This window comes from Bemisia tabaci, chromosome 3 (genome assembly GCF_918797505.1).
Source record: "Bemisia tabaci chromosome 3, PGI_BMITA_v3".
NCBI classification, from domain to species: Eukaryota; Metazoa; Arthropoda; class Insecta; order Hemiptera; family Aleyrodidae; genus Bemisia; species Bemisia tabaci.
Window position 1 is genome coordinate 35,082,000 of NC_092795.1, and position 22,619 is coordinate 35,104,618.

The 22,619-nt window shown below is 38.6% G+C and overlaps 2 protein-coding genes across 7 annotated transcripts in view; one reads left to right on the plus strand and one right to left on the minus strand.

Annotated features, from left to right (window-relative positions):
• The window catches only part of LOC109043419 (uncharacterized), a 143,232-nt gene that overhangs the window by 15,282 nt on the left and 105,331 nt on the right, over positions 1 to 22,619 (plus strand). Inside the window, exon 1 of one of the 3 annotated variants that reach the window (XM_072298254.1) lies at positions 17,896 to 18,095. The exons of 1 other annotated variant lie outside the window; for it this stretch is intronic. The gene's annotated coding sequence lies outside the window, so the exon portion shown is untranslated. Of the gene's footprint in view, positions 1 to 17,895; positions 18,096 to 22,619 lie in introns of those variants that run through there. One more of the 3 variants, XM_072298248.1, reaches the window with a different exon arrangement.
• LOC109043417 (uncharacterized) overlaps positions 8,522 to 22,619 on the minus strand; it is a 77,992-nt gene continuing 63,894 nt past the window's right edge. For 2 of the 4 annotated variants that reach the window (XM_019060610.2, XM_072298246.1), the window contains exons 10-12: positions 22,199 to 22,351; positions 20,206 to 20,354; positions 8,523 to 11,686 (exon numbers count right to left, since the gene is read on the minus strand). In XM_019060610.2, coding sequence (XP_018916155.2) covers positions 11,389 to 11,686; positions 20,206 to 20,354; positions 22,199 to 22,351 — 600 coding nt within the window. In that variant the 3' untranslated portion in view covers positions 8,523 to 11,388. Of the gene's footprint in view, positions 11,687 to 20,205; positions 20,355 to 22,198; positions 22,352 to 22,619 lie in introns of all 4 variants that reach the window. The other 2 variants (XM_072298245.1, XM_072298244.1) reach the window with 2 other exon arrangements.

A 22,619-nucleotide genomic window follows, 5' to 3' on the forward strand; every position in this document is an offset into this window, starting at 1 on the left:
TTAAGCTGATATGCGGCATTTGCGCACGACCGTGATTTGGGCGAACTGCCGTGCATCGAAATCGCGTTCAGTTAATCTCTTTGGATTTCGAACTGTAACTTCTCTCCTATTCGGCCGATTTGTACAAATGAGGTCTCTTTTTATTTGTACTTCAACGGAAAGTAAAGAAAAATTCGCTAAATAGACGGAAAACAATTTTTGAGAAAATTTGGTGGATCCTGGCATCACCATGGTTAATCGGTTAATCGCCTCGCCGTCTTTTATTGCCTTGCTCGAAACCGGACACCCAAAGCTATATCGCGAGATAACTGTAGTGGTTTAAGTGGATTTCGGCAGGGGCCATGGTTAGTACATAGTATAATGAGTCACGAGGCTCATCACAGATTGCACTTACAGTGCAAGACGCTCATTGGCTATAGAGTTTTGGCGGGAAAGAAGGTTCTAGAGTTGAGTCCTCCGAGCGTAAGAAAGCTCCTATGAGGTTTCTGTCAAATTGAATAATACGGTTTTGACAGAAAAATGTTCTCAAGGGTTTCCAATTAGCAGTTCATTAGATTTTTTGGTAAAAGACCATCAGGGCTTGACAGTGTAATGGTTCAAAGACAAAGAAACGGGTGCGAGGAAAAAAGTATTTGGACGACCCGTTGAATAGCATTGGTTGATCTGTGTGCTGTACTATGGTACATCCGAGTGATTTCAAAAAGCGAGCCCTACTGGCACGCTTAAAAAGAAAAGAATATTTCCGAGTGGAAAATTTGCAACGTTGAAACGGAGTTCATTCTTTCGTATGAAAAACAAGGAGCTGAACTCATAGTACAATTTTTAAAGTAACAATGGTTGCATAAAAAAACGATGGTAACTAAGCTGTCCTGCATTACTCGTGAAAGAAGGCAAGACATCATCTAAGCTGGTTGCAAAAACGCTTGTTCTTAACAATATATTGATAAATAATATGCGATTATTGAATGTAAATTATGAGATATGACAGTACCTGTATTTAGAATTTTTTTAGGGCTGATCAAAGCCCAGGGGAAATAGAAATTCAGCACGATGAAAGGAATCAAGCATAAAAAATGACTAATTATAACTGAGAACTAATAACTACTATAACCTGCCAGCGCCACATTTTAAACATTTTGCGATTATCACAAGAATTGGGCTGAGCCTGCTTGCAAAACGGACATTAACTTGATATTCATCCCAGCTATTTGGTAACTTTTAAAATCATGCTTTTAGTTGGAGGGAAACGATTGCTGGAGCTTCTGGGTAGTTGGGTTATTTTTTTGGAGCTTTTATCTAGAGCGGTGAAGTTTCTGCTCGGTACGATGAGCCTTGCTGGGTAGGTCGGCATATTCAGTTTGCATCACACTATTGCAAAGGGAAGCAATCGATAATTTTTTCCCTCACTTTTCTTGCAAAATTATTTTACTCCTTACATGAAAACCGTTGGTTATATTTTGCACCAATTTGCTTCATCCCACTCATTCAGCTATTTGCTCGTGTTCCATATTCTATACTCAATATTTCTCTTAAAAACATATCTGTGCGAAAAAAATTTGGTGAGAAACTACTAAGTGAGAGATGACCATTCATTTTAATTTTGCCTTTTACTCCTCACATCTGCATTTTTTAACTTTAAAAATTTCATGATAGGAACATTTCCTCATAAGTAGTTATATGTAACTGTGTTCTTTGTCTTAATTGTCCATGCGTTCTTCGACAACAACACGGAAAAAAGTATCACATGCCCAACCATACTTCTGGCCAATTTTGGCACCAGATATAAAAGTAGTTGCACCAGTTAGAGGCACGGTTGAGTCAAAAAGTATGGTTGGATAAACCATACCTCTGGCTAGTGCAATTACTCTTACATCTGGCGCCAAAATTATCCAGAAGTATAGTTGGGATTGTGATCTTTTTTTCCAGCGAAATCATGAAAGAAAGTATGGAATTTTTGTAACGCTTGATGGGCGCTGGATATGCGTTCCCCCGGTTTCCCAACCGCGTTAGAGCTTAAATATTTAAAATACAGCAAAATCATTGAAATTAGTGTCACTCACTTACAATTCCAACTGAGACAAAATGACAGATTTACTCCGATCTGTTTACTCTGAATTGGACCCCCTCTGCCTTTCACAAAGCAAAAAAACACCAGTAAAAAGTAAAGCGAGTCCTGGTTTCCGTCCGTTTTTCGTGCAAGCGCGCCTCCTCCATCGCGTCGCCCACTTTCCTCGGCCGCTTCCGCATGCATAACCGAGCAACGGGTGCACCACTTATCGATATCATTATCTCGCTTTTTTGCGCGCGCGCCCCGCGATGGCGACCCACTGCGCGGCGCGCGCTTCCAGATGATAAGGAAGACGCGGGAGCGAGCGGGATCGTGCGGCGAAAAACGCCGACCGCGAAATCGGGATAAGTGCCGAAAAATCTCGGCGTCTGTCTGGCCTCATGTCCACGCTCTCGCGGTGGTTGACCTGATCTTCGCGAGCCACAAGCCCCCACTTAACTCACCTTTCGCCCAGCTTAGATTCTTGTGGAAGTAGATGGATAGATGTACTGTTAACATAGATTACGATATTATTATTACCATCATGCCAGAATGGAGATGTTGTTTGTGTGAGGAATTTGCTATTTGATTCTGGTGTAAAAGTTCGCGAGAAACACGATGGTGCCACTGGTTTTCTCTGAAATCATCAACTCCCAAGCTCAAAAAAGCTCTCAAGTTGAGGCCAAAATGGAGGGGATATCCCACGCTATCCTGAGAGTCCATCTCTACAGCAAGACAAACTCTCTATGCAAAAGGGAGCAAATACATTAGCAGGGTTGCCGCCGTATTTTCAGTTTTAGAGTCCCCAAATAAAGTGGCAGCCCTGTCAATGTATTTGCTCCCTATCTTTGCATGGAGAGTTTGTCTTGATGTAGAGGTGGACTCTCGGGGTAGCGTGGGATATCCCCTCCATTTTGGCCTCAACTTGAGAGCTTTTCATGAGCTTGGGAGTTTATTTCAGAGAAAACCAGTGGCACCATCGTGTTTCTCGCGAACTTTAACATAAGAATCAATTGTCAAATCGCAGGTCCCTCACACATGCAACATCTCCATTTAAATTTTTACCGCCTCAGTATAGGGGGAACAAATTCAATATCAAGTTCGGAGTTCTCCTAAGACAAATTGTCAAAATATAATGTCCTTTTTAAGCAATGAGAAAAACACTCATAAATGGCCCGAACTGTAAGTAATAGAACATGCTTGGAGAAGCAGCAAATATAAAAAAAATACAAGTTCAATTAAAAGTAATGAAAAGAATTGAATTTCTCACCTACATGCTGCGAATTTTTTATTAAATATTTTGGGGATGAGGTAAACAAAAAAAAATTTGCAGCATAGTGGTCAGAAATTCTATTATTTTTATTACTTTTAATTTTATTTCTATTTATTTGTAACAAGGTGGTAAAATGGTGTTGGACACCATTTTGCGGAGAAAACGAAGTCAAAAATTTCAATTAGTTCAACCGCTCCCCCTCCCCCCTCAGTCTTGTACTGGCACTTATTAGAGCTAAACATTTTTGACTCTAATTGAAATTAGTGAAATTTTTGGCTTAGTTTTCCTCGCAGAATGTATGGACCCAGCACCATTTTACCACATTTTTAAGCAATTTTCACCTAATTCTCAACAACTCTTACATGCGTAGCTGTCACTGACTCAGAAAGAAAGGTCTCCAAAAGCATCTGCGGTCATCTGCCTTTACAATTCGGGCATGTTTATTATCATCAACAAAAATTAATCTGAAACTACTGGCTAAAGCTTTGATTAAAGTTGAAGTCACCAAGATTTTGTTAAAATGAGGATGATTTTCGCTGCAAAAGGGATAAATAACATAGATGGAGACCCTTTTTACGGTATGTTGCGTTTTAAAGTAAATCCATCGGTTTTTTACGCCTGAATATGCAGGAGAATATTACTTGTATGTAAAAAAGTGAGTTTTAACTCATAACAAGTGCAGCACTGGACTGCAAAACTGAAGGAGCAAAAATTTCCTACTGAAAGATGGAAATGTTTAGGACGTTATGTCGATACATGAAAACATCTAAACCCTGAAGTTTAATAATAAATAATGGTCATTTATTTTTATTTCTTTCCAAAAGCCCTAAAAATCGTTTTTCGTCCCTCAATTGTAAAAGTTAGTTGCCTCCTAAATCTCGACTGTCTTTTTCCAACAACGGAAGTAGCAAGAGACATATTTCCTCATCATATTGTTACGTCCAACAAGGTAAATATAGGAAAACATTCCCAAAATTAATCCATAATGGAAGTAAATTACAGATCATAAGATTCAAATTAAATTCAGTGACTTCAAACTTCCATCACTCACGTCCAGCACTAATGTCACGTTCTTACTAGCTCCAGTTTACTTTTTTCGTGTCTCTTAGGTCCATAACTGAGAAATTGGGGATGGAAAATTGGCAGATCATGTGCGACTGGAGTGATCATGGATCCCGTAAACAGGAAAAGAGAGAGACACAAAACCAAAGTGCCCTAGTGTAATGGCACATTTTATGTGACCCGGATTAAGCTAGTGGGCTCTTGGAAATCGCGCTCGGTTAGGTGAATTGTCCTTGAGGTTGCCACTTGCAACGGAAAATTCAGTTGACTTATGGAGGAAAATGATTACCGTTTGTACCTATCGATCGCAACAAAAATGCCGAATATTTCGCCAAAAATAGAGACTAGCTTATGACTGTCTCTTCCAACAGTCAACAAAGCCTCAACAGACGTAGTTTAAAGGTCGTCAGCTCTTATATGCATGTAAAATATTATATTCAAATTTCCTTTAAATTTTTTTGATAGTTAAGACAAACTGATAATTGTTGTGTTCAACCTCATCAATTCTAAAATCACCCCGCGAAAGATCGTTTTTAGGGGAAAATCCGCATTGATTGCATCATTGATGGCCTCCACTTTCAGCGCTCATTGCAGCTTTTTACTTGTTTGCCCTTTGGCGAGGGACTCAGAAATTTGGCATTCTTGAGTCCCTCACCAAAGAGCAGACCTTCAACGTGATTTGGCACTTAAGATCAGATCAAAGTCATAAAAATAATACCGTACACTTTTCCTGATAAAGAAAATTCAATTTCCAATGTCTTCTTCTCTTCTTCGTTTTCTTCTACGAACGACTAGGGCATAGCCCTGTTTGTCAGGCCATCCAGAGTCGAGTACAATAAAATATATAAATGTTAAAAATCTAAGATTCACTAAAAATAAAGGACTCCTTAAACCAATAATAAAATCTTCAATCATCCTCAGGGGAAAAGAGCCAGCTTTGTGGCCATCCCTTGGGCGGTCGTCTTATTTGTTTTCCAATTTTCCAAAATTTCCAATTCGTCCTCTGATTTTCTTTGTACTAGTGGAAGCATGACAACATAGCGCAGTTTTTCCACAGCCCGCGCCTCAACTATTTGGCTATACCCGTTGACAGAGCTGAGCGGCCAAAGCACTACGTGCCCCCGTCACGGGCAGTTCTTTATCCTTAATCATAATTTTCATAGACATATCATTGTTAGCAGCTTGTTCGTCCCGTGGTTCTTTGCATAGACACGTCCTTGTTCTCCCGCCACCGCCGCGAAAGTGCCCGGCGCTAATCAACCGATGAAAGTTGACTTACGCAGACCGAGCATTATCCTCGGATTCCGCACAAACGACCTATATGCCATTGTCTTTTCATGCCGATGGGCCGTTTTCCCCGGCGCGGCTTCCGATCATGTTTACAATGGGCGGAATCTGGGTGTTATCCGGGTGGCACGCGAGCTTATGCACGGTATTTCGGTGGCACTTTCGTTTTCTGATTGGTTCCTGGTTTGGCGCGCCCGCGCCGTGTATTGGTGGGAGGGGGAGCAGCTCTTTTCACAGTCTAAATAAACTCAGAACTGAGAATGAGGTGAGCAGACTGGGTCACTTATACATGTCACAAAAGTGGATTTTGATTGATGCATGCACATTTAAGTGACGGAATTAACCGGAATTTATTTCGCGTTACCTCATTTTCTCCTCTACTTTATTTTTTTAATAGAGAATTGTACATATCGACGGTGTAAGTCGGTAATCACATAACTCGGTTTCCGATGTCTCAGTTTCCTGTCATACTTTACTTTTTGAACGGAAAACTACTCAACGGCAATTCTTTAAAACTGCCGTGACTTCTCTGTGCGAAGAAATTTCTGCAAAAACTTGAAGGGATGGTGTCAATTTGTTCTCCTTTAAAAAAAATGACATAGAGGCGGAGATTTTCAGACACTGCAAACAAGATATGTGATTGCGGACTTACGCCGTCGATATATAACCCCTCCCCCGCTTTTAAACGGTGAATTTTCCTGAATGTTAAAAAATATACTGAAGAGTCTAACTTCTATTTCTGTTTTCCATTCATAGAATGAAACATTTGAGATAATTAGGCAATGTCGTATGTGTTTCAAAGGCAATTAGCAATCGTCGGCGATTGGCAAACCTCAGGTGAGTGGATGGAAACGCATGAAATACATAAATAAAGAGACAAGATTAGAGTACGGATTATTTGGCCATTAATGTGAACAGACACCTTTTCCTGCGTAAAGACGGGCCAACTCCGAAGAGCGTATGGTGATATCTGTGATCTTAGTTAGGTTTAAAACGAACAAGCAACTAAAATAACTCTGTGACAAAGCGTAAAGTATCACATGAAATGAAGGCGCTTTAAGCCGACATTATGTTTTTGAAGGCCAATGCCCATCACACTTTCAATATGCGCATTACCGCTTTCAGACTGCAAGCGATCGCTAATTGCCTGCCACATAGTGATATGTGTCCTAATCATGCCATTTTGCAAAAGAGATTTACCAATTTAAAGACAATTTTGAGAAAATAAAACAAATACACTCGAAGAAAAGTAGTTTAAGGAGATCCATACATAATTAGGAGAAGATAAGGATTTAGTGGAATCTAGTATGAAATGTAAACATTCGTACAAACTGCACTCAATACATAACAGACTTTACTGCATTAAAACCAAAACCAGTTACGAGTTTTTCTCACTATCCTCTGGGTAGACTTCTTTAGCGCTGTGTAGTTTTCATGATGTATACTAAGGCTACCTGCATGAAAATTTACGAAAAACTGCCCAACTGCCTCTGGCAGAGTTATGTATTTTTAGCGCTTCATCCTGCTGCGTTTGCCTTGTGATAGTCCACATTAATAAAATTACGTCTTCTTTTTGAAGAGGAGACAAAACTATCAAGCGTCATTCCAAAAAAGCGGATTATGATGCCAGATAAATACTTTTCCCGCAACCGAATGCATGCATTTAATAACGCTCCTGGAAAATATCATGATTTATCCTGTATAAACCTTTAAAAATATTTTGACTGGCTGTTTAAAATATTCAAATTATAATTGGAAATATAAAAATAAGAGTAAGTATAACCTTCACATTTTTGCGATCATAATCATACCTTTTACGTTAGGCTGAAGGCTTGATTTCAAGTGCTTTCTCTTTCTTCTGTAATAAAACATTCACTTTTTAATGAATCATTGCGTGGCTGATATAGATATGAAGATTTGAAAAAGATGCAATACCGTAAACGATGCTGATTTTAGTTCCGCACGTATGAAGCGAGGCCAGAAACGAATCGTAATCACACACTTGGAAAAATCGATCAGTCAGCCAACAATAGCTGTCTGTCTATTTGTCTGTAAATATGTGTTTACATTAACATACAAAACGGATAAACAATAATCTCTCTCGTATCAATCAGAAGCATTTATGAGCTCTAAAAAATGATTGTAGGTCAATGTAATGTTTTTGAAACATCAACCGTCCATTTTTAAATTTGGGGTTACAAACACTGAGATTGTTAATGGTTTTTCTCTAAAAACAACCCATATTTAGGGACACACGCGGACATATTGTCAAATATCGATGTGTGACATCAGCAAGCTGATTGTTGAAAATGGGAGGCAAAGCTATAGAGACAAGAAAGACAAAAGGGATATGGAGAGATAATTTTTTCCAAATCTTTTATAAGATGGTAATCCATTCAGAGCGTGCAAAAAACTTGATGGTAGTAACAAATTGAAAAACGTTGACTCCGCGAGTTGAGCTAATCGCGCCGCACTCAGCGTAGTCAGCGCGACACGCGTATTAGCTCCTACAAGACTGCAGAAATACTTCCCGCATTGCGCGTTTGCTACGGCACCGCCGGCGCGCGTATTAGCGCCTACAAGACTGCAGAAATACTTCCTGCATTGCGCGTTCGCTACGGTGCGCATTAATCGTTGAAAATTCGGTGCTGGACTGCCACGCCGGGCCGGACCTACCGTGGTGTAAGGTGTGTAATGTGTATTTATTTTTGGTTCATTTTCAAAATAAATTTGCCCTCAGCTAATATGGGCGCGCTCTCACACTCATAAATTGAAAAAAGAATAGTTTTTTTTTTTTTTTTTTTTTTTTTTTTTTTTTTTACGGTCATGATTTTAGATTGCAAGCGCTCGTCCTCACGTTCACATTAGACATACTGCTCCAAACTTCTTCTATTACAATTTCAAGTATGCATCAGTTCGAATTCTGATATTTTTTTCGAATAGATAAAAAATCGAAGTTTTCAGCATTGAAATGTGGTGGCAAAATTCATGTAAATTCTATTTTGCCATTATTTTTACTTCTGTCGATCATTCTCATCAGCAGAATTTGTACTTTATTTTTAGACCGAGCAGAATTCAGCTCGCTCAAAATTTAAAAACCAGGGGTCAATTTTGTGGATTTAGGTAGATTGAGAAAAATACAGTCTTTTTAGGGAAATAATTTATTTAGAATTTTAGTTCTTTTTTCTCAGAATTCTTAACTTTTTACAAATGTTCGCTTTTCCTGTAATTTTAATTAGAAACGAACTGGATTTTTACAATTATTATAATCTCAAGGTAATGTTTATTACAACAGACTCTGTTTTTAAATGCCATTATTAGATCAGATGATGGGCGGAATTCAAAATTTCATACAAACTCTCACGAAAATCTATATTTACAGGGGAGTGTACTTCTTTCTTTCTTGTAACTTTGTTTAAGTGTGTTCTAATCATATGCGTACAAAAAGTCGCAATAGCAGTTGACTTAAACTAGGAGCATATGCAGGTCTTATGGGTAAGTAAATGCACACTGCTCATTGTGGTGGTGTATGTTAAAAACATTTATTCCACAAATCTGACTTAATGCTAAAAGCTCCCTAAAACCTTTTTATTTTGATTTTAGTTTAGTATTAAAGAAGCTCAATTGTCTTTCAATGTCTAAACGGTATGTTTTCGTTCGAATTCACCCAACGGCAACATATTTTAATGTTTACGTACCCTTTAAAGTATGGTGTAAGATCAATATTTTCTTTGATAGGAAGCTTACAGTAAGAGTCTCTCTCTAAGTGTATTACGAGGAGGGAATTTGATACTAAAAATGTTGGCAGAAACATTCTTTTCGATCAATTTTTAAGTTGATTTTTGGGTTCTCGTTTGGGTACCCAGCCTATTTTTCTAAAATGTATTTCGATTTTAAAACACGTTTCAGTTTCAATTTATCCTTAAGAAAAATAAGCGCAAATTGATAAGTAATTTTGAACAAAGAGGACTAATCTAGAGCCGTTTGAGTCTTGATCGGGCTCCTATAATAATCAAAATAAAAAATCAGCAAGTTCACATCGCATATATGCATAAATAATTTGACATGTTCGCCCGCATTAAATAATGGATTTTGTTGCGCACATTCATATTAGAAATTGTCAAATGAGTTTCGTTCCATTATTAGAGGAATCACCAAAAATAGCACGAAATGGGTTTCAGCAGGTAACTAATCTGTCAATATTTTGGTTAAGACCTAAATAAGACTTTTACCTACAACCTAGTTCTTCAAAAGTTTTGGGACCTGAGCATTCACAAAAATTGCAGACTGATTACCAGTTTGATACAAAGCTCAGTATAAATGACCGTATGATGAGCTCAGACGAGGGTAAAACGTATGCAACATCAAACAAACGAATAGCACTGTCTATGTATGGATCGATCCCTTCTTTTTATTACTTAGAAGTCTCGTTAGAACCGTATCCATAAACAGTTTTTTTTTCTACAACCCCCTCTATTAGAGAGACTCAAATAATTCCATTGTAACTGAAGGGCTATTCACAAAGAGGCCCTAAATTTAGGACGTATCCATATATTCAAGTGAAATTAGATGGAACTTAGGATAATGGAATCTGTATTCGTGGTCCCTTGGAAGCTTCCTCATTCACAATACAAGACATATCGCTTATAAAACTGAAAAACCCCGTACCTCAGTTGCCACGGACCAAAAATTACGGCTGAAACTTTTTACAGCCGCGGCAAACTGAGATACGTGGTTTTCTATATTAGCCATGAATTTGGTCCTCTTTCATGTCGTGGCATATTTAGGAAGAACATTTTTTAATTGGGATAACATCTTAAGTCTGATATCCAAGTTTAGCATCGGACTGTGCATTTTCAATCGAAAATTTCATATCTAACCTATCTGAAAGGCTCGTTTCACCGTGCGACGAGCCTCACTGCGAGGATCTAAAACAGTGGCGTGGCGTGCTTTGTGATATCGATAGATCTGCCTTTTAAACCTGCGGAAAAGGATCGATTTGAAGTAACCCAAGTAGCATTTCTCAACAGAAAAAATCGCTGCATATTTCGATTTTATTGGCGATAAAATTGCCAAGATTATCAACATCTGAGCAATTATCCTCGATCTTGTTCCGATAAAATTGCGCTTTTAACGCCTGACAATTTATCGCGATATTTTCGCAATGAAAATCGTGATGAATTGCGATTTAATCTCGATTTCATCGACGAAAATTGACCCTGATTTTATCAAACCAAAAATTTGCGATGTGTAGCGTTTTGGTGGCCACAGCCACACATTGCAATTTTTAATGCGAAAATATCTCGATAAATTGCCACCGACATAATCGCAATATCCAACCGATAAAATCGCTATTTATCGCGATCACTTCTACTTGGCAACAGGGTATTCGGAACAAACACCTTAAAAATCGATTCTTAATCTCAGCTTCAAAGGGAGAAATATCGATAATCGATCATTCACACCTCGCCACTGACGTCAAATACAATATTCGTCGTTTGTGGTGGTCAGTGGCGTGGAGTGCTGTGCGATACATCAATTGATACGCCACTCAAACCCATGAAAAATATCGATTATCAGGGTGTCCGCAGCGAACACCTTAGTAATCGATTATTTACCATAGCTTCAAATGGCGAGATATCGATAATCGATCATTCACGCCACGCCACTGGTGGTGGTAATATTAGGGATACGGTGGGTGCAAGGCAGGGAGCCGGGGTTATAGAGATCTGGGTCCGTCGATGGGCGTCCAGTCGTCAACGTCGGGCATATCGGCGATGTCCATCCGTCGCTGGGTCTTGGGGTCGACCGTTTGGGGGAGGGGCCCTCCGGGGGGGCTCGACTTGAAGAAGTCTATGATCGGGTGGTAACTGTAGTTGATGCGCTTCGAGGCGGGTTTCGGGGCCCCGGACGGCGGTGAGTGATGGGCCACCTCGGCCAGCAGCTCCTCGATCTCCGACTTGGACGGGGCCGCTGGGATAGCGCCCTGCCGGGAGTCTGGGCCTGTCGGCTTCGACCTGTAAAGGAAAATAGGCGGCGTCAGTGAAAACTCGTGTGAGGTTAAGGTATTAAGGCTGTGGTACCGGGGGCCGTTCATAAATACATGGACGCTGGTATTCTCGGAATAACCCTCTTGCTTTCCCGTACACTACTGGATAAAAAACACATTGGATCTAGAGTCCAGACTCTTGAAAACATTGACAAGAAAAAATACTCTTGATTCAATCAGATTTAAGCTTAAATCAAAAGGAAATCCGCTCAAATTAAGAGGTTTGGTTCTTGATTTAAGCAAAAATCCGATTGAATCAAGAGTATTTTTTCTTGTCGATGTTTTTAAGAGTCTGGACTCTAGATCTAATGTGTTTTTTTCCCCAGTGCACCTACTCTGCCGTGCTAAGCAAGAACGCCGTATGAGCCATCAGGCGTTGTCAAATTTCCTTTGACAAATCATGAATTTTCAGGAAACTTTGGGAATATTTCTTCTTCAATTTTTCAGAGGATTTTGTTCAGAATTTGATCTAAATAACCTGAAAATTTATAGGAAAAATATTCATAACTTTTTTCAAAATTGAATATTTTCTGAGAGGCAATTTGGCAACATTCGAATGCTCATACGGTGTTTTTCCTTAGGACGGTAGTATTACACAGTTCTGCATACTCTCAAAACATATTAACAATGATCTTTTTTGAGTGAAAGGGCGGCGACAGGGGGCTTTAGAGGAAATGAGGGAGTTCAACTCCTTGAGGGGCTTTGGGAAGATAGGAAACTTTGGCGGATGGGTGTTGCATAGAGCACCAGAGCGCTGTAAAATCGGCTTTTATGCATGTATCTTTTTTACCTTCTTCCCTTGAATTGGCATTTTGAAATGAATTCTGGGTAACAAATTGCCACCTTGCGTCGAAATTTTAAAAGCTTGTAACTCAGAGATATATTTTTCCCTCTGTTGTTTTTCTATCAAATTTCTTTATATTGACCCACAGAGTCGACCTGAAAATTCTGAGAGCTTGTTTCTGGAACACTCTGTATGTTATTCTCTGTATGAAGATAATTGCTCTTATTCACCCCCTCTATCGTTAACATGAGAATTAAGTGAACGTGAGTTGCATTTTTTAAGGTGACCTGTGAAAATTATCTAACGTCTTCGTTTTTCCTTTTTACTCCGCCAGTTTTTTTCTCTATTAGTTATAATGATAAGTTTTTATGACTCATCATACACATCCATTTCTTACAATTTTAAGTGGGGTACTGAAAATCCTATAATCAAGAAGAAAGTATGGCAAAAATACTCTTCAGATTACTCAACAAAAAATATGAACACCAGTCTTTTTAACAGTAAAAATGAAACACCTTTGTCTATATAAAGAAAACAAAAATTAAAATTTAAAAAAAATATCTTTCAAAATTTAAAACGGAGTTAAAAATTTCCATTGCACAAGTCCACATCAATCACCAGATCAAAAATTAGGTTCACGTATATTTCGTTAATTTAAAACCAGAAACCCTTGCCGCATATCGCCAATTAAAATGTTATGTAATCGACGATCATAGATACGATATTTTCTTGTAATGCAAAATACAACTGCATGATGAAGGGTATATATCAAAACTTTTCATTTTTGTGCCTCTCATTGTTCCAACTTTTTAAATAATAGCTCCGTTGCCACTAACATACACCCGAGCTCTGCTCTCTATTTTCAGAGGAGAGCTATATTTTCACATTCCCGCGGGAAAACCATTTCCCCCAATTTTGAACAAGTGCAAGGCCCCCGCGCTCATAGTGCAAAACACGTCTACATGACAGCAATGAATCTCTCAGGAAATGAGTCGGAAAAAAACGTGCGTTTGCAGTTCCATGCACCGCTCTATCAACAATGACGTTGCCAACTTGTTTCGAGTTTCATCGTTACATGTAACACTGATGACATCTTAAGGTGATTCGATGGACCCCATATTTTGTGTCAGAACGGCATGCGATATATCGCATCAATTGGTTCCATTTTTTCAGCTACTCGTCATTTTTCTCCAATTTTGAGATCGCAATTCTGTTGTCAGAAGACTAAAGCACTCACTTACCAATTTTAACAAAGAAATTCAACGTTATAAAAGCGTGGTTTTTTAGAGAGAAAATATTGCATTCGAGTGCAGTTTCGACATCAGTATCGAATGCGATGTTTTCTCTCTGAAAAAACCACGCCTTTATTACGTTGAATTTCTTTGTTAAAATTCGTAAGTGAGTGCTTTAGTCTCCTGACAACAGAATTGCGATCTCAAAATTGGAGAAAAATGACGAGTAGCTGAAAAAATGTAACCAATTGCCGATATGTCGCATGCCGTTCTGACCCAAAATATGGCGTCCATCGAATCACCTTAATAACAGAAATTCACCTCCTTCGGGACAAAAAATAGCATCTACTTATCCGTAAAAGTATATTTTCCACGCACTGAGTTGGACTCTGTGAATAATTAAAAGCCCGCTTTTCTTTCAAAATTCGCGAGTTTTGTGTCGAGGAATTATTAAGCAGTGTTTGAGTCAAGACACTATGATTTTGGTGCTTAATTATTGATATTTCTCTGAATTTTACACAGAGGACAATGATCAAAACAAAGAGTTGTCACGCCTTTCGAACCAGAAACATAATAATTTAATTTTCTCTTTTTTGTCTTATTTCGTCCCGAGGATCTATTGGGCCATTTTTCATAATTTTCGCTGTAGATATTGGACGATAATGATGAGTCGGATTTCTTTGACATTTTAAAGTAAGACGCATGGTTTAATGTTCGTGATTTTTGCGAATATCTTCTGGTAATTATCCTTCAGATGAGCTCGCTTTCGCCATCTTAGAATATTTGCAATTACAGTAGAGATCATCGAGATATTTAGAGAATGAGATAGAAGTTAGGCACCGCATATTTTAATCAGGGAAAAAATAGAAGCATAAAAAACAGGAGGAAATGAACCAATCTAATTTTTTCATCCGTCAACATTTTCGGAAGTACTTTCCCCAGAAACACTCTCAATTTCTAGTAGCCACAGCTATTGGCAACGTAGCTTCAATTCCGTGGGCTAATTAGCGGGAAAAGGTTACACTTAATTCATTACAAAATACCGGTCAGGCGGACGAAACAGACCGTGAACTGAAGATTTCGTGAAAACAGTGATAGTAAGTGTGAGGAAAAATCGATCGACGGGACTGGACGATAGTATCCCGACGGTGTTGCCGAATAGCAGTTTAAACTCTGGAGAATCCAGGATCCTGAAACGCTGCCGTTAACCTTGGAGGTTTTTGGTTTTTTTTTCTTGCCGACGATGGCATCCGACAATGGTGCCACATTTCATCGCTCTGCCGACCGAAAAGTAGACTCAGTTTTACGCATGATCTTACGTTTATACAAACGACAGAACTTATTTCCTTAAAAAAAAAGGCCCGTGCCCCCCTTTGGTATTCGAGGGAAAATTTAGGCTTGTGTCTGCTTTTTCAGGATTATCGATCATAATGATTGCTGAATGATTGCTGAATGATTGCCACAAGATTGCTGAAAATTGTTAAAACTTTCTTCAAAGTTTATTCAGTTTCCATCAATGAATGTAACCTTCGAAAGAACTCACGAAATTTTTGCGTAGCATCTTTCCAAATCGTATATATGTCACCGGCAATTTGGAAGCCAGTGAATAATATTCAAAGCATAAAATTCGAATTTATTCGGAATTTTCCGCAGAAATTTCCGAGAATAAAATTCAAAAATAAAAAAACACAAGACTGGAGTGCTGATTATGTGTTCTATAATACGAATAGACACTTCCATGCGTAAAAATAAAGCAGCATAGACACACCAAAAAGAGCGCGAAGTGAACTCCGTGACATTGGTCGGGTTGAGATCGGACGGGCAACTAAACTAACTTCGAGACAAAGCGTAGAGTATCACAAATATTGAAGGCGCTCCAAGCCTGGCAAATGTTTTTGAAGACCACCCATCAAACCTCCATTATAAAAATGGGTATTAGTGCGATTTATTGATGCAATGTGTGAACCGCTTGCAAAATGCCGGCGATTGCTAATTGCCTGCGACATACTATAGATTCACCCTTGACAGAAAATACTAAAAATCTTACGTAAAAATATTCTAGTGATTGTATCTCAGGTCAAAGTAATTATTTCGACCGTAAATATACGGCGTAATGTATTCATGCGTAATAGCGCATGAGGCGTTTTTCTTTTGCAGTTAGATATTTTTGAAAAAATCCGAGGGACGTGAGAAAGTTTGTCTCTGGGAACATAGAAATAGGTTTAGATTAGGTTAGCTTCCGTCTACGTAAAAAAATACGATTGCGTGTATGAAAAGTCGTTTGGGCTTTAAATTTAGTTAGTCTGTGTGTTTAGTAGTTCCTTATTCTACAACCAACTGTTTCTGGACTCACTGCTCTGACCAGTATGGAATGGTATTTCTGAGCCCATAATGGTAAAGCTCTTCTTTGTAGACGCACATTTTACATCAGAATGATTTTGATTAAAATGTACGATTCTCAATTATAAATATTTTCAAGCGTAAGTTGTGAGTAAATTTTTGCATGTGCATTCCGACTCCAGTGGCGTGGTCGGCGAGTTCGAAATTAAATTAGGACACAACTTCCTGATTGAATCGAGTTACAAAATTTGCCAAGCCTAAAGAATATGCTGCTTATTAATGTGTTTCCTCATTTTCACTCTTTGTTTTTTCTTCTCATATACTGAAAACGCGGCCTGAAGTGAGTGTCTTAATTGGCTGATCTGATCTATTACTGATTGGGCCAGTGTCGGAAAAGCTTAATTGAATAGCAGCATTGCAAAGTTTCATATAACAAATTCCTCTATTTATTAACGAAGGGAGGATCTATTTTAAATTCAAAATGTCTGGGTATATCTCCACCAAATCACGGGAAAAATTCACAACCAATTTTTAAAGTAAGCACACAGCCGCTCGTGCTAGAATCCCATCCCATCCCATCCCACCTAGATAACTATCGTTAGATTTACGTTAGCTTCTTCAAATCCCATCCCACCTATAATAGTTACCCGACCTATGTCAGCAATTCTTTCGTTCACGATAACTATCGTTAGATTTACGTTAGCTTCTTCAAATTTTGCAATTTTGTCCATTTTTGTCTTATGAAGAACTGTATAAATTTTCGGTTAAATCGCATTTACCGTTTACTTATAAACGGTAATTAACGTAAGTGCCCTACTTACGCTGTTTTCCACTAAACTGTTCTTATGAAAGTTCCATTCCTTGGTTTCCTTGGTAACCTTTGTTTGCTATCAGCTGATGTTTTATTTCAACTTATTTTTTTCTTTTTTTTCATTTTTTTCCTTTTTTTTTAATAAATCATTGCTAGGTTAGTTCTAATTTTTTGCCAGCATTAATTCTACCTCCCCCCCCCCCACCCGCAGCTAATTTTTCTAGCTACATGACGCTCTCCCCAAAACTGATTTTTCTATCGATTTTATCATTTTTTTTGTATGGCATGTCTTGCTCCCCTACCACCATTTTTTCGGGGTTGTAGATATTTTAGCGGCCTCTAGACCCGTGACTCCAGTCACGGGCATTTCGCTAGTTAATTAATAGTTGTGAGTATTTTCAGCGATGAAATAGACCAGTTTAATCATGCGTTGCTTCCAAGCTAGACATTATTATAGTATTTTATTGTAATGAGGCATGCCAATTGTTATTTACTTTCTCCTCAAGATATTCAGGTTTGATAAACTTATACATAATTACCTTGTCATATCTATTCGTCTCCCTGCAAAAATGCTCTTACATTAACTTCCTGTTGTGCCTTTTAATTCGAATTCGAGTTTTAAAAATAGAGTATTGTCGGCGCAGAAACTAAAAAGCTGGAATTTTCGATTGAGTTATCCCTAATTTTTACCTCCTACATTTTGAGATAGAACAAGGGTCAAACCAAGCAAAGTTTCACAGAATATAACGTAGCTTCCTTAGGATTACAGAAAATGTGAGCTTGAAACGTCGCAAACGGAGTTTCTAGTCCCACTGTAGATTTAAAATAAAATGTACTCTAGACTATTAAAATGGAGATTATCTAAGTCTCCGATAATGCCGCGCTTTTAGCACGTGCGGACGTGCGCGAGGATAGGCACATTAATGGAGAAAACGAATTTAGCACGGACTTGACAACCGGGATCTGGGTTCAGCAGAAATCTTGTTAGCTGTCATAGACACATTTCGGATCGATGGCGCGCGGCTGAGTTTTCAGTTTCAGTTGTACGGATGCATTTCCGAGTGGGACGGTCTTCACACCGTATTCGAAACCTAGTGCTTCTCTGTGTCTAGTGCTCCCAGGAAAATTCATCCTCCTCGATTTTGGATACAACGTAAAAATTAAAAATTCAACCCTTGGACACCCTGCAACCAACCGGCCGTCGACTTTGGTACGTACCTTGAATAAGTGTTTCCCTTTCTGGCAAATTTTCAGGGCTTTGTCTGCATGTATTGCCTTTGATGGAGGGTTGCTCATAATTTACGTAACTTCTGAGGTTGGATGGGGGGGGGGGGTCGAAGAGAGCGATGCGCGATTTTTTTTTCACGTGTAAAAAGAGTAAAGGACAGAGATTTGTGGCACAATGGAGAGGGAGGGGAGGGTGTCAAAATATCCAAAATTAGTGTCACGAATATCTTATGCCTCTGAGAGTCATCAAAGATTTCTGATGGACTAGCGGGAGAAGGTCTCTTACTTTGTTCTGTTGGGAGGGAAGGGGGATTCGCTAGAAAAGGCATAGGTATTTCGGGACATTGGAAAGAGGGCACCATTGCACATGAGCAGCAATGCATTTAAAAGACGCGAGATATAACTTTAAGAACAATGTTTTGTCTGAGTTGGTATTTTGCAGCAAGCGGCCCTTTATACGGAGTTTTGTGAAAATGAACGCATACATCTTCCGATTTTGTACGGCATTTAAAAAAGTAAAAACGTTTTTCTAGGGTATTATTTCAAAGACCGGATGAAATCAACGTTTCCTTCCGCGGAATCATCCAAACAATCGCCGCGAAGGGTCCTTTAAACAACATCGTATTCGTCTTCGAGACAAATGGAGAAACATTTATTTCGAATTTTCTAACTTTTTAGTTTGAGTTTTTACGAAAAAACTCGCATCACTTTAACGTGATCAGGTATACGTTTGGCGTGCCATGAATGAATCTGCCAACAGGAGAGTGCTGCTTTAATTTTGCCGATTTTTCGTGATCAAGTTTTAAGAATCAGGTTTTCAGAAAATGATACGCTCGAAACATTCTTTCACTCCGATTAGACCGGTCACCTGGGACTTGAATATAACGGGTGACCTAAAAGTGCCCAAACTTTTAACTCAATTCGTAAGATCTCAGTATTTTTCACATTACTCTATGACATTGCTTCTCTGATGGTTGTCAGCTCTCGTCAGCTTAATGTCGGGCTTCGCTGGAGAAGTTTTCGTTTGCTATACAAACATGTTTCAGCTGAATTTTTTCGTGCATCAGTTAAACGCCCAACGTAAAAATAAAGAGTTATCAACTTTGGAATGTTCATTTAGATATTATATTCCTTGTGAGTCAAGAAAACGATTGTATCAACTGAGCCTTATTGGAGCCATGACGTTTTCAATACTGTCATCTACTTTTAGTCGAGTTGCTATAACTTTAATCACAGGGATTTTTAGATGCTGCGACCTAATTCTGTGTCCAACTCTAAACATTTTTATCACTGGAACTAAAAAATTCACCATTTTACTGAATTTGTCTTTTCTTTGTCTCGTTTCCCTCATTTTGAAGAGTGAAGCTTAAGTCAAAAATGGATACTTTATCGAGATTCGGAGAATTGTTTTTTGGCCACACTGTAGATTCGCATTTTTATTGACTGCTTGTTTGTTGCATCCATGTACACATGTATTCTAGGTATTTGATATACAGAGGACAGGGACGATGTCTTTATATAATGCTCGAGAAAGGGAAGAAGAATAAGATGACTGTGAATTCTGCGATGGTTTTATTCTCACTTTTAAAGACTTTCCATTTCAATGATCTACCAAAAGCTGTTATCATGCTTTCGGAGGAGATAACTGAATTTTCCATTTCCAGCCAAACGAGTTAGGCTAGTTTGCTTAAGTGAGGGGCGAATTGAAAATTCTCCAAGATAAGGAAAAATTGATGTCTCTTGCGTTCACATCTGCCTGGATTTGTGCACTAAAAACCAGATTTCCCTATGTAAAGCATACCACTAAGTTGTGTCGCAAGTTTCAAGTCTGAAAATAGACAAGACTTTTGGACGTGCGAGCAAGTCGACCAGACACGTTTCTTAGTAATTTGTCAGCTCGAAGTTTTCCTCGTTTGTTCGATGTAATATTCAATTGAGAGAATCCTCAAGTTTGAAAATCAAACCGGAGTTCACAAAATTGACACAGTGAGAGTAATTACAGTAGGAGTGAATAATATTTTACCTATGTTATTCTAATATATTAACGCAATGTAAAATTATGAAAAATTTGAGATACTGAAATCAATACGTACTCAACATACTTGATAGGTGTATTTTGGGTTCTCCGGATCGTATTCTCTACCCTTTTGGACTCCTGAGCATCTTGGTGAGGTGGACTAGGCCGCCTGACGTATGTTGAATCTCTTTTCGGAGTACTGTGGGCTGCAGTTTTCCTTGGAACCTGCAAATAGGTCGACTTGTTTTTACGCAGAATGGATTCTCTTAAGTTAAGCTGCAAGTGAATTGAGACAAAATGTATTACAGTTCTCGCGGCTTAATATGAAACGAGCCTGTGTTCACGAGCAAGAAGGTAACCAGACATGTCATTTTTTACTAAAACTGCTAATATTTATGTCGTCAGATTATAAATTTTATGGAGTTTTTACGAAGTCAAGATGGCGAGAACAACCAAAAGAGTCACTTTTAACTACGTTTTATATTGACGAAAATGAAGCTTTCGAAGTTTTCACTTCTTGTCACACGGAAAAAAGTATCATTATCCTAACTATACTCCTAGCTGATTTTGGCGCCAGATATTAGAGTAGTTGCACGAGCCAGAGGTATGGTAAAGTCAGCTGAAAGTGTGGTTTGATCAACTGTGCCTCTAGCTGGTGCCCTCACAGCCAGCATAAGTGTGGTTTGATTAACTGGGCTGGTGCCTTTACACTTGTAGCATGTAGCTGGTGCAATGAGATCGTATAGCTGGCGCCAAAATTAGCTGAAAATATAGTTGAGATTGTGATACTTTTTTCTTCAGTGCAGGCCTCAGGCTTCTTCCATTTATTTGTTGCACTGTGCAGTGTACCAAAATAGATGAAATTCACTGAATGACTGTAAGTGTTAGGGAATCTCTGCTCACTGTCACGTATGAATAAATCTCTTGGAAACATCAAGTACAACTGAGGTGCAATTTAATATACTTTTCTTCGAGCGCATGGTGGAGAATCTTAGGTTTAGTGCTTTCCACGAACTAAAACTGTCTGCTTTTCTGTACAAAGTTTGTTGAGAGTCAATGAAATTCCAATTTTAAGGAAGTTAAACGAAGTGAATATTGCTGTTTGCAAAATTCTCAATTTTTTTTTAAAAAAAAAAAACATAAAAACGAAAAGAAAAAACTGAATAGCAAGTGTATCATTTTTTATTGAAAAATTTAGTTAACCAATGTAAGTTCTATCTTTTTTGTCGAGCGCACTGCAATAGATGGTTTCTTTCAGCACTCAGGTCCGTTAGTGAAATACCCCCCCCCCCCCATCCGAAACTCACTTAGAAGCAGTTGATATAAATTATGCAGTTATGCAACTTTGAAATTTCTCCTTCTCCAATTCTCCAATTGCATAAGCCCTACATGGTGGTGAACTCAACCGCACAATGACTTTGAAATTTTTGCGCGAGTTACTGGGTTCATGTAGGTTCAATGCCGCGATGACTGTAATACACATTATTTATCTATATCTCATTGTGATAACGCATTCATACACTCTCTTAAAACCGTACCCACACGTGCGCACGCAACTTTGGATGGAGTTCATTGTGAAGAGCCCATCAAAGTCCGGCCGTGCTTCCTTTCTTCCCGCGTAAGGGACTTATTGAAGACAAAGTGGAGTGGTTTATCTGGCGCGAATGAAATATTTTTCCTCTCGTATGATCATTCTCCAACTATGTGTAATCGTTTGATTATACAATTTGCCGACCAATTCACTTTTTCAGTGATTACGGGAAGCATAAATTGATTCCACGAAAAATTGGTTAGGGTCAGCTTATTTTCGTACAGCGCTGTTAGATAAAGAGAGGTTATTTTTCCGATTTCTTTTCATTGACTAAGTTAGCGACGGATTAATTTTGGGTGAAAATGAACCAATCCGGGAGACACGCTATTCAGTGCAGCTCGTGTCAACGGCTTCACAAAACTTAAGTTAGGGCTCCAACTTTATTTACTTATTCAATTTGATTATTCATTGCTTTATTCGTAGATTTTTCATTAGCTTATTCATACATAATAGACTCGGTTTCATCATTTCCACTTACAAGTCGCGGAGGGGGCAACCTTTGTACTGGAGCAGGCTCTTCATCTACGACAAAATTATCTTCATTAAATTCATCTTGGATTGGATACTTTTTGTGCGGAGGTTTCATAAAGGTTGGCAAACCCGTAATGTGACAGGAACAGCAAGTTGGCACCTGGAACAGAACGCGTTTATTTTGAAACAACAGCACAACGGTTGTTAGGACTCGGATTGTGTCACACGTAGTCCTAAGAGTCCCTAGACAATTCTTTGCAAAAATGCGAACAAAAACTATGGTTTTACAAGAAAGATTACTGTAAAGAGCACGATGAGCATTTATGGTATACGATCGCGAACAAAAAGTCTTACGGACAAACTTATTGTCTTTCTTCCTTTTACTCTGAATTTTTTTAGGTTCACTTGAATTAAGTGAAAATAGGTAT